The sequence below is a fragment of the Vigna umbellata genome, chromosome 5 (genome assembly GCF_029865625.1).
Source record: "Vigna umbellata cultivar VRB3 chromosome 5, Vumbellata_1.0, whole genome shotgun sequence".
Classification (NCBI taxonomy): Eukaryota; Viridiplantae; Streptophyta; class Magnoliopsida; order Fabales; family Fabaceae; genus Vigna; species Vigna umbellata.
This window is the reverse complement of record NC_142169.1, coordinates 69,418,213-69,434,765: the sequence shown is the minus strand read 5'-3', so window position 1 is coordinate 69,434,765 and position 16,553 is coordinate 69,418,213. Positions and strand designations below refer to the sequence as shown.

The 16,553-nt window shown below is 32.0% G+C and overlaps 2 protein-coding genes and 1 non-coding gene across 4 annotated transcripts; 2 read left to right on the top strand and 1 right to left on the bottom strand.

Annotated features, from left to right (window-relative positions):
• The first annotated feature begins 1,329 nt into the window (after window positions 1–1,329).
• On the top strand, window positions 1,330–1,403 carry TRNAV-AAC (transfer RNA valine (anticodon AAC)). Its single transcript has one exon. It is a non-coding gene; the product is annotated as a tRNA-Val (tRNA).
• Window positions 1,404–1,684: 281 nt separating this feature from the next.
• TIN1 (tunicamycin induced protein) lies at window positions 1,685–3,348 on the top strand. Its single transcript, XM_047305001.2, has 3 exons — window positions 1,685–1,842; window positions 1,940–2,278; window positions 2,371–3,348. Exons 1-3 carry the CDS (start codon window positions 1,756–1,758, stop codon window positions 3,181–3,183), a joined length of 1,239 nt encoding a protein of 412 aa, XP_047160957.2. The 5' UTR covers window positions 1,685–1,755; the 3' UTR covers window positions 3,184–3,348.
• Window positions 3,349–5,327: 1,979 nt separating this feature from the next.
• LOC124831104 (uncharacterized) lies at window positions 5,328–11,759 on the bottom strand. Of its 2 annotated transcripts, XR_015786845.1 has the most exons (8): window positions 10,826–11,759; window positions 7,257–7,573; window positions 7,036–7,162; window positions 6,677–6,949; window positions 6,426–6,530; window positions 5,858–6,317; window positions 5,669–5,737; window positions 5,328–5,577 (listed from the first exon to the last, which is right to left on the bottom strand). XR_015786845.1 is itself a non-coding variant. In XM_047305000.2 (6 exons), the coding sequence occupies exons 2-6, from the start codon at window positions 7,568–7,570 to the stop codon at window positions 5,898–5,900; spliced, it is 1,239 nt and encodes a 412-aa protein (XP_047160956.1). In that variant the 5' UTR covers window positions 7,571–7,573; window positions 10,826–11,751; the 3' UTR covers window positions 5,742–5,897. The 2 variants fall into 2 exon arrangements, 1 of the variants encoding a protein (XP_047160956.1); XM_047305000.2 differs by lacking the exons at window positions 5,328–5,577; window positions 5,669–5,737 and having other exon boundaries at window positions 5,742–6,317; window positions 10,826–11,751.
• Between the last annotated feature and the right edge of the window lie 4,794 nt (window positions 11,760–16,553).

Genomic DNA, 16,553 nt, shown 5'->3' with positions numbered 1-16,553 from the left:
GTTTAGATATTAACATATAAATCTCACAAAATATAAAAATGATGCAAAGACTAAATAGATATGGAGTTTTAAATGTCATTACACCAAAACTATATTATGTCTTCCTAATCAATTTTTCATTTCGGTTGTTGAAAGTCCTTACTGTTTAAAATGATTTTCCTCCAATCCCATAACCCACCATCTCCTAAAAATAAGTATCATAGACAAATTGTTTTGTGTTTTTTTTTTCTGACAGATTTGATTTTCCTCGATCCTTAAAAAATGATGTTTTCTAAATTTGATGGCTTCAATCCAACCACAGCTAGACATTAATATCTTTAAATATAAAACCAATCCACCGAACGTGTAAAGAGAAAAATATTAGCACAAGACGAGTCATTTTAGGTTGTTCCTTTTGGAAGTCTAAACTGATAAATTTTTTAAAGTGCCAAGTAATTGTTAATTAGAGTGTTGCTTTTAATCTTAATTAATGACCATTTAGAATTGCCCGTCATTTCTTTTCTTTTTATATGTAAGGCACGTCATTTCTATTTACATCCAGAGTGAAAAAGGAAAGTTATATATATATTCAACTAGACATTGCTTATAATGTTTATTAAAATGAAGAGAAAGGTCACTTGAAAATTATACCCGGTCAAGGGGCTATTCAAATCCAGACAACCCAGAAAATTTTAGGAGTTTTGTCTTCAGATGGTATCTATATATATTTTTTCTTAACAATACAACTTATATCACTGTCATGATTTCTTTATAATTAGGATAATGATATTTCACAACATTTTTTTTTTACAATATTTTAATATCATCTACGTATCATTCTGTGATTGGTCCAAAATTACTCCAGAATCAATAATAATAATCATAAACACCAACATGGACCAATCACATAATGACACATAGATGATATTAAAATGTTGTCAAAAAAATATTGTCAAAGTATCATTATTTTTATAATTATAGTCCCATAAAAGATTGAAATCTTATGATGACTTTATATTTGACTCTGATATTCTTATCATCCAGATAATTTTTTCTTTCTCATGGAGAGGAAGAGGGTGATTAAAAGATAATTTAAAATGCAAAACTCTAAATTAAATTTTATTATTATTTATTGTTGAAATTATTAGGCCAAAACTAATAATTATTAGTAAAACTGTTCTTACCTTTTTTTAAAAGTATAAAAACACATATTTTGTCATGTAATCTAAAGATATACTTTATAGAAATTTCGATAACAAGCTAACTTTTATAGGATACATATGATTGGATTAGCTTTTGATTATTATAAATATATCAATGAGTTAAATAAATTTTCATATTAATCAATAAGGTGTCGTGGTGTAGTTGGTTATCACGTCAGTCTAACACACTGAAGGTCTCCGGTTCGAGTCCGGGCGACGCCATTATTTTCTGTTTTGATTTTAGCAAATCGAACAATCTTGCAAAACGTCGTCGTTTTAACTTTGAATTTCGTTAAATAAAAGCCGCGTGATTTGGGGGAAGCTACGGCTAATGGAAAAGAGGTACGAAAATATATCCGCCACATTTCGACCTCTTCGCCCTCCACGAATAGCAACCAATCACATGTCTCCAATAATAAGTTTCTCCATCCTCATTGGTCCACGTCATCACCCCAGAACCTTCTTTCCGAAAACAAACAACTGTATATATACCAATGCTTTCGACATTCTTCCTCCCAAACCCACACGAGAAAACACTTTCATCATCATCGAACGAATAATTTCGAATCGCACCATGAAATCGCTTCTCCTCTTCGGAATCGCTGTCCTGCTCTTTCATTCATGCCTTGCCTCTGAAATCCCCTACCCCAAGGCCATTTCGGTATGTCTCATTGATTCAATCCTCTTTTCTTTTTCTTTATATAAATGGTGTTATTGTAGGTTCTGAATCTAATGTTTCGCATTTGTGGTTTGCGCAGGATTTGAAGGATTCAATTATGAAAGGATTTGGGATTACGGCGGAGGATGAAGTGAAGATTACGGGGTTCGATCCTCGAGAAGCTGAAGTTGGGCATTCCGTGGAGTACCGATTCGACTTAGAAATCGATCATCAGGTCATTCCCTTCAAACTTCTCGAAGACGTCAAACGTTGGGATTACGTGGATCTTCCCATTTTCCAGTCCCAGGACCAGGCCCATACAGGCTTGGTCCAGAAACGGGCCTCGGATAACAGGCTTCCCGTTCTGGCTCCCTTCGTCCTTGCCGGGCCCATGGAACTCTGGATTCACGACGCCAATGACATGAGACTCTCTCTTCCCGTAAGCCCTAATTTCAACTCAACCTTTTTTTTCATTGATATATGATTGTAATTTGTAATGGTGAATTGATAAAACGTGATTTGGCTGTGTAGCATGACGTGGATGCTGGTGTGTTGAAGAAAGTGATTTTGGCGGAGGGAGCGGCGGTTACCGTTAAAGGTGCAAGATCCGTTAGTCTCCGTCAACCGCTTGATTTTCCTCTTCCGTTAAACCGGACGGAGAATGGTTTCGCCAACGGTCTTTTGGCTCTCGCTGGACATCTTCGCCATGCTTCTAGAACCCAGGCTTCTCCGATTTTGTCGCTGAGAATTGTTGGTCCCACGTCGATCGCTGCAGCGCCTTCCGACTCAACAACATCAACCTCGTTAAAGCTTAAACGTCTTGCACCTGGTCTTGTGGAATTGTCTTCGCCCTCGAAGACCAAAGAGGTTGAGCCATTTTCGAGCGTTGATCTCGAGGGTGAAGCGCCCACGATTCTTACACCCACTCAGTTTTCAACTTTGTGGCCACTTTCTTCGATCAATGGGTCGAATGCGAATTTATTGGGGTTTGAGAAACTGTTACATTCTGTGTTAGGGCATAAAGCTGACAAGAAAGGTTCTTTTAGATTGTTGAAGGCTGATGTTTCTGCTCAGACTTACGTGAAGATTGGTTTCAAAGCTGAGAAGAAGGTGAATGAAGATGACTTGGAGGGTTACCCTGCGTGGAGAACAAAGCCTGAAACTTTGACGACACATTTTGAGGTTCTGGCTAAGGTAGATGGCGAGAGAGTGGTGCCGGAGAAAGTTATGCAGTTGAAACCTGTTGTTCCAGTGGATAATGTGGCGCCCAATTTGCTCGCTGGGAATGTGTCTATGTCGAAGATGCAAGACGTTCACCCTCCTCCCAACCCCTTTAGCCTGTAATTTTGGAAAGGAAAAGGGGGATTGGTTGTTTTTGCATACTCTACTCAGTAATTACAATAGAGAGAAAGATGTAACGTCTTGCTTCACTTTTTTATTTTGGTATACACAACAGTTAACACATGTAAAATTGTATAAAGAGAAATTTGTTTTATTTTGGCAACCTTACATTTGCCTCTTGCACTTTTTAAATCAACTATTTTGCACAGTCTTTTAGATGCAATCCCTTGTTTGTATGTTAGTCTGCATCTCAACATGTTTTAACTGCACTCTAATTCGTAAGGAAATTCCGTTATGAGCCAAAGACTGTTTGAACATAATGTTCACTTCTCCGTGGTCTCTCAAGTCTCATCTATTCACTTTTCTGTCCAAATAGTTCAATCTGTCGTCATTTATTTCTTTTTAGCAACAGCAAATTGCTACAATTAAATCCAGCAGGCTTTTCAAAATTGATAGTGTTAATGAATTTATTAAATTTACTTTTAAGAAGCTTTTCTGACTCAATTTTTTTTATGATTTCATCTTTTCTTATTGCAAAATCCTGTTGTTAGTGAGTCCCCTGCTCTGCTATCTTAGACATTCTTTAACTTGATGTCTTTCTCTTACTATTTTGCTTTTGCTCGTTCCTTTTATTCTATTTTATTATGTTAGCAGTCATTCGCGGTTTGTCACTTTTGTGTTGGTGTTCTTCCATTCTAATCAGAGTTTGATTCTTCTTCACTAGTTTAAGCAGCAGATTGCAAACTATGATCAGGAATTTGAATCAGGAAAATCTCATTTCAAGCCTCATTCCTCATTTTTTTATGCATAAAGTATTATTGTTCTCACTTCCTCTGGTTATTGGATTTCAATTTGGAAAAAAGAACATCAAATACATTTTATTCAAGCATGCTGATCATGCTCTTTTTGTCTCTTCTTTTTTGCTTTGTTTGTGCGTGATTTCACAAGTGTTTTTTTAGGGGGATGTTAAAGGACCCTGTTAGGTTATTCACACTTGTTTTTATAGGGGGAAAGTAATCGGCAATTACAAACTCATCAAACAGAAAAAAAATTCTAATTTTCATCATACGTTTGTGTTTGCTTTGTTTTTTAATTTTAACAGTATTTTATCTACCAGTCTATTTAAGGTATACTTAAGGTCTACTTAAGCAATTACGTATGATAAATTGGCTAAGACCATGTTAGTATAGTAGGATTGAAAAGATAGCAGTTGTCCAAGAAGTCACAACAGCTTGAGAAAATGGGTCTGATTTAACATAGCTCCATTGCATGTACTACCTTCTAACACAATTAAAATAAGTCAGCATGTTTGTTTCCAGAATAAAATTAGAAGTTTTGTATAGCACCACCCCACACCCGAGTCCAAATCATTGTTATTCTCAAATGTGCCGTGACTAGATTCTTCAAAATTTCTGCTATATTAAATTAATAGTATCACTGGAGGCATCATAGTCAAAGCCATTGCAGAAACAAAAAAAATTGGAAAAGACATACATCAACCACTGCAGTTTATCAGCAAAGTGAAACTGACTAAAATCAGGTAGACGGAAACATACTAAGGTGAGAAATTTCTCCACAGTTACCTCCTTCTTGAAGAGAAAAATAAAATAAAAAATTAAAGTAGTTTACTTTTGTAAGCTAAAATAAAGTGTTGTCCAATTCTCCCAGACCCGATAGCACAGTAAGATCTATTTATAAGATCACCGTCCTCCTCTGGTTTCCCTCTCGATATAAAATGACCGAGCACGAAAATTGCATTTGATCAAGCTTGACTGAAAGTTCGAAATCAGCAAAGATGAATGTTGAACTTCTGCTAGTGTCATTTAAGGCAAGTTTCAATAAACCTTGACAAGTATTTATAGAAGAAAACAAATTAAATGAGTCAAATTCTCTCCTAAGCTAAGTTCAAATCTACTTCTATGTTGTAACTCCTAGAAATATTAGATGAAATCGTAAGTGCTAACAAGTTCCACTGAAAAGGTTTTTTGCATACTACAGCACTAAATAATCTATGATGTAGTTTATGAGAAGCCAAGCTGTTTACTGTCCCCCCTCTGTATCCAATTAGAACATATTATCAAGTAATTACATTTCTTAGATAAAAGCCAATAAATAGGAGAACAATTATAAAGAATCGAGAGATATATAAATAAATGCAGGAGATATTCTCAAATCTTGTTGACACTTGTGTAAAAAAAATGGGAGAAAAATATCTCAATTATATATAAAGAGAAATGTCTGCCTTGTGCTTCTTAGACTTTCTGAAACTGCTACATTTTGTATTGGGTATGCAAAGGTCTATAAGAGATGTTTTTGCTTAGAAGTTTGTGAACATGGATTCAAGCAGAGAAGAAGCTGAAGTCTGACCAATATATTTCTGCTGGCACATGCAAGAACCTGTGATATGAAAAGCATGGTGAATGAAACGGTGAGCAAATTAAACTGATTTTCCTGGTAATATCTAAGTGTTACAACACATTGTTCTTACTTTGGATCATATGTACTAGCTTTCTTGAATATCTTGGCAGCAACAGTAGTTATAGAGTTCACTGAATTGCTAATTAAGTTAACAATATATCAGTTTGCAATCATTCAAGATTCATATAACTAAATAAATAGTTATTGTATGATGGTCATTGAAAATAAAAGAACTACGTTTTAAAATAAAAAGCCTTACATAAATGTTTTAAAAAGTTCCTAAATGCCTAATAGTCATTCTAATCATCAGAATCATCATCATCTTCTTCCAGAGGCAGTTGCTGAGGAGGAGGCGGCTGTTGGTTGGCAGATGGCTGCATGGGGGTTTCCAGAGGCAGTTGCTGAGGAGGAGGCGGCTGTTGGTTGGCAGATGGCTGCATGGGGGTGGGCTGCATCGGTGGGCATTGCTGTTGGGACGATGATGGAACGCACTGTTTCTGTCCTTGCTGAGGTAGAAATGTCATGACCAGATTTTCAAGATTCTTAAGTCTGGCTAGAAGTGCATCATAAGCCTGTCTACTGACAACATTGCTCTCGTCAGATGTGTCGGATGTAGATGGTTGTCTGATGTTGCCATCGCCGGCATCTACTCTTGATGCAGCATCAGAAATAGATCTCACCTCAGATTTGGCCTGTGAGAATCTAAGAGAAAAATCTTCCTGTTAAATAAGATACAAAACAGATAAAAAACGTCAGTAACCTGAAACTCAAAGTGTGAAACAAAATAAATAGTACTAACATTGAATATTGTTAAAAAGTTTACTTACAATGGTCTTGCGAGACCTTTCATCAACATATGCGCTAGTCCTCTTCTGAAGATGAGTTTGTGTAAACACCTCATCAACGTGGACCGCTTGTCCAAGCTCTGTTGCCTGTAAAATTATAGAATATATATATATATATATATATATATATATATATATATATATATGTATGTATATATATATATATGTATATATCAATTTCAAAGTACATAATGTTATAGCCTAATTGATAAGAAATGAATGAAGATTTGTACCATATGAATGTCATGCTCATGTGTAGAGATTGATCCTCTCGTGTGTAGTACACCACCTTTTTCTAAAGCCCTATTTCTTTGAGCACATTTATTGCGGTAGTCTGGCGAAGTCCAATGTCCCAGCAATGAGTTCCATATGTGTTCCTCCATCCAATAAGGGCGTCTTCCTGCGATCCTTGCATCTCTAAAAATTTTTGATAGTCTCTGAGATGCTTTGCTCTGGAAGTTTTTCTTAATTTGAGCTTCATGCTCAGCTATCCACTGCACATCTTGCTGTTACACTAGATAATGTTAAAATAAAGGAGATGAACTTCGTATTTGAAATGAATACAACATGATTAAGTAACACGATGTTTTACCTTAAATCTCTGCCAAAAAGGTTCCCTGTCCTCTGCAGGGATTGCCCCCCATGATGGCCAGGGCTGAAGAAATTGGTCCTTAATAGACCAACTGATGGCTGATGAAGCAACTCTAGAAGGAACAAATCTGAAGTATGGATGCAAGAAAGTTATGAATCTACATGCATAGTAAAACAAAGAATTTAATGCAAATAATGACTAAGAAGAAGATGTGGTATTACCCTCGACCATAAGGTTCAATGAAAGGTCGATCATAGGTCAAAGGAATTTCTTCACCGTTAAATGTCCAAACCGTGTAATTTGGCATGAACCCTTTTTGATATAGGTGAACTCTGACCACCTCATCTTTCAAAATCCTTGTACATTCGCACTTCATGCATGGGCATCGAATCCCTCCATCAGGAACATAATATTTATATTGTCGAGCCGTCTGCAAAAACTGTTCAACTCCTTCGACAAAAGCTTCCTTTAAACCTCTTCTTCCACTATAACAACGGTCATACATCCAGGCACGGTGGTTGGGGACTTCGGCCATGTTCTGTGACAAGCCAAAACGAGCAAAAATTTAGGCATAATAACATAACTCCATGCGACATAAGTAATAGACCTATTACAACTTAAGTCCGACATGGAAGGGAAACTTAGGATTATGAAGTATGCTAATTTTTAATCTATACAATAACAAAAGCCTCGAGATGTCATCAAGGCAATCGGGGAAATTGGTCATTCAATGTATTATAATTTTAGTATTGTTATACGGGAAGATAGTAAGTAATTCCTTTACAAGGAAAGATAGCATGGTTAATAAAATGACACCGAGAGACATTAGAGTTGTTTCTTTGCTTCATTTGACTACGTTAAACTTGTTAAGATATCGATATTACATATTGCTAGGCTACTTTAGAAGAATTTTCAAATTCCCACATTTTTAGTACACTATTTAAGGTTTTAAGTAGTCCAATTTTGAGTTTTAGGTAATTATTTGCATTTGAGTTTCCTCTTAGCTTCATTTCACTACTTTAAACTTGTTAAGATATCAAGATTACATATTCTTAGGCTACTTTAGCAGAATTTCAAAATTCTCACCTTTGTAGTAGTATGCTTTTTAAGGTTTTAGGTTGTCCAATTTCGAGTTTTAGGTAATTGTTCCAATTTGAGTTGTTTATTAGCTTCATTTCACTACTTTCAACTCATTAGGATATCAATATTACATATTCTGAGGCTACTTTAGTAGAATTTCGAAATTCTCACACTTTTTAGTAGACATTTTAAGCTTTTTGGTAGTCATATTTTGAGTTTTAGGTAATTGTTCTAATTTGAGTTATTTCTTAGCTTTATTTCACTACTTTAAACTTGTTAGGATATCAATATTACATATTGTTAGGCTACTTTAGTAGAATTTCCAACTTCTCACCTTTTTAGTACATTTTTTAAGGTTTTAAGTACTCCAATTTTGAGTTTTAGGTAATTGTTCCAATTTGAGTTGTTTCTTAGCTTCATTTCACTACTTTAAACTTGTTAGGATATCAATATTACATATTCTTAGGCTACTTTAGTAGGATTTCGAAATTCTCACCTTTTTAGTAGACTTTTCAAGGTTTTTGGTAATCATATTTTGAGTTTTAGGTAATTGTTCCAATTTGAGTTGTTTCTTAGCTTCATTTCACTACAGTAAACTTGTTAGGATATCAATATTACATATTGTTAGGCTACTTTAATGAAATTTCCAAATTCTCACCTTTTTAGTACACTTTTTAAGGTTTTAAGTAGTCCAATTTTGAGTTTTAGGTACTTGTTCCAATTTTAGTTTTTTTTAGCTACACTTGACTATTTTAAACTTGTTAGGATATCAATATTACACATTGTTAGCCTACTTTTAGTACAATTTCCAATTTCTCACTTTTTTGGTAGACGTTTTTAGGTTTTAAGTAGTGAAATTTGGAGTTTGTAATACATTTTATGTTTTAAGTTTATTTCTATATTTCTTTAGTCAATTTAAACTACAATGAAGTAGTTTGTCATGTTTTTCAAATTTAGGTTAGTTTTTACCTTTCTTTTACTAGTTTAGGTTCTAGTTTTAGGTCTTAGGTAGTCAATTTAAACTACAATGAAGTAGTTTGTTCTGTTTGGAGATTTTTTACAAGTCTCCACCTCTAAAGAGGCTACCACTACCTATAGCCAGTATCCAACAACAAATCTACACAAAATAGACTTGACAGCACAACAGTTCTAGTAGAATTAAAGCAATAAAAATCACAATTGAAAAGGCTAGGCTGAAAGTAGAATTGCAATGTCATTTTGACAACTTAAGATAGCAGTATAAGACAAGTAATTAACAGAAGGTAGTTGAAGAAAGTTGCCACTCAAATTGAACTTAGGATGAGCACTAGAACAGGTTAAGACAGTAAGAAATCAATTTAAGTTGAACCATACTATACAAATAATGAGTTAAAGACTGAAAAACGAATCTGTTTGTGAAAATGCTTCAAAGAACTTATTAAATTCTGCACATTTTCGTTTTCAATTCATAGGTTCCTATAGTGAACTGCACAAGTCTATAATGATTTTACTTTCTCATATCATCATGAACAGGTTAATTGAATCAATTGCAATGACTTTTAGCTTTTAAAACCGTTCAAAATAGGTCAAGAACCCAAAACAGATTCACCAATCAGCACCTAACTGATTCAACGTGAAAGAAAATGTTCACAGATTTTGAGGTTTGACAATGAAATTTTACTTTGATCAACAATTACATAATTCTGACCATAACAAGGCCTTAAGTAGGACAATTGAACTTTATTAGGCTCACTGAATTTAAACTTCAATGAAGTGGTTTCGTTAGATTTTAATTGCTGATTCTAGGATTAGTCAGTGGTTCTCCTGTTTTCACTAAGGTTTACCTTGCTTTCTAGGTTCATATAGTAAACATTTCTAACATTTCTATTCAATCCTTTTCATATGCCCAGTGAACATCATGGTTTTATCACTTTATAAGCACATACAGACCATAAAGTACACCTTCAATCATCCCATATTCATTGCGGTAATGCAGCCTAACATTACCATACGTCAAGTACAATTCTGAACTCAAAACAGAGTGTAAACTCAGACAAATTGATTACTCAGACAACCTTAATCAGTTTACACTCAGACATACGAGTTTGTTCAAGTGGACTGAATAACATTAGTTTCATTCAAACAGAGTTTAATTCCATTTTAAACACATTCCTATGTTATATATAATTACACATCAGTCACCCATAATTCTTACAAACCATAATTAGTTTATACCGAGACCAAATCAGCAAAGAACCTGTGAGCAATTGGCTTTATAACAATTACACTTTGTATTATATTAGGAGCACGACCAAGTGTGATCAGATTAGGATCTCGAAATCCAACATCCTATATACATTACACAAACCTTAGACACTGATTCATTCACTTAAAGCAACATAATAATAGATTATCATCATCAAATAGCAGTATACTATCCACCATTACAGCAGAGTCAACATTCAGAACATTTGTGCATCGTTCACATCTCCATTTATGCCACAATTGTCACAAACACCATACATACCGGTCTATAAGGTTTTGAACAGAATTCTATAAGTACCCTGCCATAACATTTCGTGCACATTTTATAAATCATGAATGTTATCATCAGTGCTTCCAAAAAAAACCAATGTCACAGAATCATACACCAACAAAATACCATCCACTAAACAACGAGCTTCATAACACGATTCAAACATTAGGAGACAATGAATAACACAAACCAAACCTGTCCAAAAAATGTGGCAACGGAGCACTACGCAACAGCCAACCCAACTTCACGGCAAATCCCTCCTAACGCCAAGCTCCACAAACCACCACCCCTGCCGCAACACCCAGAACCCAGAACGAAGAAAAACAACCCTAGCCACCCAACCCGCAAACCAGCCACCAACGAACCGCCGTCAGCGTCCGCAACAGCAACCTCTTGAAACTGGCTTAGGGCGACCAACCTCGCGCTGACAGAAGACAATATGAATGAAGAGAGAACAGGGAAGGGAAGACACCCACCCACCAACGAACCGCCGCCAGCGTCCGCACCACCACGCTCTTCAAACCGGCTAGGGAAAACCAAACTCGCGCCCACACAACACAAGGGTTACCTCGAGAGAACAGGAAGGGAGGAGAGGAAGTTCTGAAATTGATTTTCGGCGATCTGAGAAAGGAATACCCAAATTTAAAACCTAATAACCTAATGCATCGCGGACATTACCGACGGCCAAAATTCGTCGGTATTTTATGTCACCCCAAGGCTGTCCGTTGAGGCAGCAATCCAGTTCGCCGGTAAATGGATTCCGTACCATCGGTAAAAGCCCGTACGTAATAAAAGTTTTTATTGTAGCTAAACATGAGTATCACTTACTCTTCCTCTCTGACCACAGTAATTAACTTGAAACAAAAACATTCCTATATATTTCTGGAGGGTTTCATGTGAAACTTTCCTAGTTTAAAGTTATTATTAATTCACTGATTTTTATTCAAGTTATTGACTACAATTTAGAAATTTACAGAATTTTGGATTAACCATTATACATTTGAAAGCATTTTGAGAAAATGGGATTCAGAACTCCATAATTAAATTTATTATTATGAAATAAGGTCTCTAACAATAAAAATATATTTTGGAATATTCATTCTACAATATTTTAAAACGATTTTCAAAATTTTGTTTGTCTCTTGAAAACCCACAAATTTGAAGAAACGGTTTCCTCAAAACAAAACAGTGCAAAGAAGACTGGAGCAAATGAGTTCTTATATGCAGAGATGGTCATAAAAAGTTCTGATTTTAGAATACTGTCTCTAAGTATATATATTATTTAATGCTTGTAAAATTAAATTTGTATTTATTTATATATTATTATTTAATTTTTATTTTTAGTTGATATAAAATATTTAAGAATTAAAATTTTGAATATTTTAAACATGAGATTATATACTTATAAACGACATAGGAATAATCTATCTAACAAACTCTGTAAATATACACTAAAATTTAAAATTATCTAATCTTATAAAATTAATATTTAAAATAAAATTACATCTGCCTATACACTATCAATTTATCATCTCTAGTTAATTTATATAGTTTTTATTAAATAATTTAAAAAATAATAATTGAAAATTCACTGTTTCTAGATGCATGCACATGTCATTATCCATGTGGAATAAATAGTAGCACTTGGTCCAGTCAATGAACTGTATGGTCTGTCGGTTGAATTGGAGAGCTTCCGTCTTAGTTCTGGCCAGTTCATTTTTAGTTTGTTCCCACTCGTTTAAATATTATTATCTATAATTTCTTAATCATTTATTTACTGAGATTTATTTATTATATTACGTTTATTGGATATTGATATTAATATATATATATATATATATATATATATAAAGATTTACTAAAATTCAAGGGAAGTCGTATTGGAAAACAACAGCTTAATCCTTCTCAATGGCAGAAAACTAAGAAACAAATTAAAAACTGCTAAAGATTTTATCTTTCAGGAGTTCAACTCGGAGTCAAAAAGAAGACCAATAATACACTTCCACTGCATTCACTGCTCATAGAAACTCAGTGATCTTAACTTAGAAGAAGTAAAATGTGAAAACTGTGTAAAATCTAATAAGTGGGACAAAGCCTGAAAATGTCACTTCGCCAGTTTAATGATTTTGAAAAGATGACAGCAGAAGCTTAAAGTATGAGCAGTTTCAGCATGAAATTCAAAGATGGTAGGCATATCATGAATTTATATACTACGTGTCCACCAGATGTTTGATGTAATGTCTCCATAGTTGACGTTTTCTTTATGCTATTCTCTTTCTTGACATGCTTTCACTTTTTGTGTAACTTTTCTTCCTCTTCCTTTGTTGATAAATGTATTATCTATAATTATATATAATTGTTTCTGATATGTAACCCTTTTTTTATGTATATATTACTGATTTCATTTTATTAATAAACTTTTTTTATTAATTATTTTATCTTTTAGTTTTTATATTTATTTTTTAAGAATTTTTTTTATATATTTAATAATATTTTTAATTTAATAGTAATTTGACTAATATTCTATTTTATAATTATAAGATAACAGAAGAAACATGTATTTCGACTAATAATAATAAAAAATATATATTTAATATATATTTATCGGCTGTTATTTATTTTTATCCAATAAATATAAGTTTCTAATGTTTGAAAGTTAGAATCATGGATAGTGTTGCTTCTTAGGATTCTAAATCACACTTACAGTGAAACATACGTTAAATTGTAGAATAATTTGTCAGTGAATAGTCTGAATTAGCTAGACGTATCTATCATGGCTTTCTTATTCTTCTTCAATAATTTCATTCTTTCTGCTGGAGTATTTAAGATCAGAATTTTAGTCAGTATTTTATTTGGATCTTTTCTCTCATTTTCAACATACGATACTTTTCTTCAAACGTTGTTTATATTCTATACTTAAATTCTAAGGTGGTACAGTAGACCAATATGATCCGTTTAAAATTAATTGAAATAGACTAATCCGTCAAAATAAAAAATTAGCTTAAATGTGTGTTTTAAGTTAAGATATATATTTTTAAAGTAACTAATTAGATTATTATTTTTTAATTTTTAACTTTTTGATGTATTGAATTACTAACTTATATCTCAGTCTCATCATCGACGTTAAATATTTTAAAACTAAAATATTTTTTACAAAATACTCTAACGTTAAAGTTAGATATGTTAATCGAATAATAATAAATATTATAATAAATTTGTGTTGAATTTATCTCGTAAACAATAATATTTATAATAAATTGATAAGTTTTTACCTGATTGGATCTATATTGTTTAGGTGATTTATCTTTTTTAAGTTGTTTAGATTTCACTAATTCATCCGATGTCTTAATTTATTTTTTAATTATACTTGATTCTTATTAGCTTGTGTCGAGATGTTAAGCTTTATTAACATTGAAGAGATATCTTACGATAATTATATCATACTATATTGACTGAGGTGATATTGATTATATAGTATATATAATCTAATGTCTGATTAATTATAATAGAAATACACTTAAATATTATGTACTAAATAATTGGTTATATATTAATCTTATAAAATGTGCATTTATTGATTGAACTATTGTTATTAATATATGTGTTTTTCATTTGAGTTGTTTATAAGCATACAGGTGATAAAATATATTGAATGTATCTAGAAATAGCGAAAAAAGTAAGATTAGAAAAATGAAAAGAAAGAACTTGGTCCAATAATGTTATAAAACCAGCTGTAAGGTGAGTAGATGATACAATCCATTTCAATAAACTGACCAAATTTGAAATGATTGCAACACTATATTTAAAAAATTTAAATTTATTTCAACTTTCACAAAATCATTTTCATGTATTATAATTTATCATATTTCTACAATAATTAACGTTTTTAAAATAGATAGCAGAAACAGGCTTAGACCCACCCAAAACTCAGTCGGTGGTCACATGGAAAAAACGCCTTAGCCGCTGCTACTCAGTCAACATCCGCGGCAAAGCATTTATTTCATATATATTTTCATTTTAATCATAAAATACGCAAATACTCTATTAATAAAAATTAAAGCAATAAAAAAGTAAATAAAAAATGAATAGTTGTAAAATACGACAACTTAGGAATTTTATTATGGAACCAAGCTTAACATCGGAAATAACGTTAAGTAAGAAATATCAAAATAAAACCATTTCAGAGACATTGTTTTTTTAATGGATTTGAGAAAGTGGATCTGAAGAAATTTGAGAGAATTTGAAAATAATTTTTTTTGTCGTTTATTTGAGTAAATTTGGAGGTAAACGATAATGAATTTGGAAATAAATTTTTTTAATTTAATTTTTACAAACATGGGAGAATGCTATGAGTGGTGAAATCTCCAAATGAAAAAATTAGCTATTTATAAATATATAAAAAAAAAAGTAGCAAAACAGAGTGATGAAATTGAAGTAAGAAGGACTTTTGGAACTCCTCAAGCATTTGTCATATTCTCTTTGTCTCTAATTTGGTTTTCCTAAAAGAAAAAAGTATTTTTTATTTATAACTTAATTTTTGAATAACTTCCTCTCTCCGAGTGAAAGAGCTCATCAGTAGGTGAGTAGGGTTATTGCTGAATAAACATGTAATGTCTTTTCCCTAAACAATAAAGATGTTAGTTAGGTGAAAGAGTCATAGATCCACTTGCTTAAGACTTTGTTTATTTGAGAAAGTGGAAAAAAAAATGAATTTTAGGAAAAATAAAAATAAATTGTGTGTTATTTTTTTTAAGGGATTTAAAAATAATTGAGAGTGAATTTTAAATTAAAATTTATGAAAGTTTGTATAATTTAAGTTATGTCATAGATAAAAAATAATAGTTGATAAAAATTAAAAATTATTACATTGTCTTAACTTATAAAAGTATTGATACAAAATATTTTAAGTAGCAAAAACAAAAATTAATTAAAAATTAAAATAAAATTGTATTTAAATGTAGTCGATTATGTTAAGCTTGGAACCAGTTACGTAGCGGTTAAAACCAGTTATATGAAGGTTGGAATCGTTTACATTGTCTTCATCATGTGCAACATTTTTATGAACTTTTTCACGATCATGCTTAAAAAACAGTGAAGCCTGCTTACTCGATTAAAGAGTGTAACTTACCTTTATTATATCCATGATTATGTTACACAAATGTAATCCAATCCATTGACAAATCTGATCACATATGCTAGAAAATCCATGTATCCTACAAATTCATCATTTTCCTTGTTTCCATATCCCTACATGCAAACATGATTTTAGTTTTCGATCTGTCCGAACCAATTACATCAAATAATAAATTCCGTTCAAATGAATAAAGTCGAAATCTTCCTCAAACTTCTACTTCGAAAAAAAATATATGAAATCAAATTCATCTAAAAAAAATTTAAGCATAAATTTCTCATGAAATAAACACAAAATTTTATAACAATACAAATAATTTTTTTTAATAAACATGAAAACAATAATATATATATATATATATATATATATATATATATATATATATATAATTAGAATAGTTTTATAACTATTTTAAGCTTTTTTAATTTTTTTATATGATAATTTATATTTGAGGATAATATTTTGTATGGTATGTATTTAATATTTATTTTCGGTTTTAAACTCACTTTAATAAAATTTGATATTTATATTTTTTTGGTGGTAACTTTTTTCAAACTTTTTGTAGTTAATTTAATTAAATTTATTTAAAAATTACAATCGGTTATTATCAATGAAGGATGTTAATAAGCCCACAAAAGCACACTTAAACAAAAATTAATCAACATTTTTTAAAATATAATGTTACTGATTAAAAGTAATTTTAATAACGTTTTTAATTTCTAACATTCGAGATAAATACACATTTCTCTCTCAAATTAGGAAAAAAAAATCATTTTTAGTTTTTCAATATTC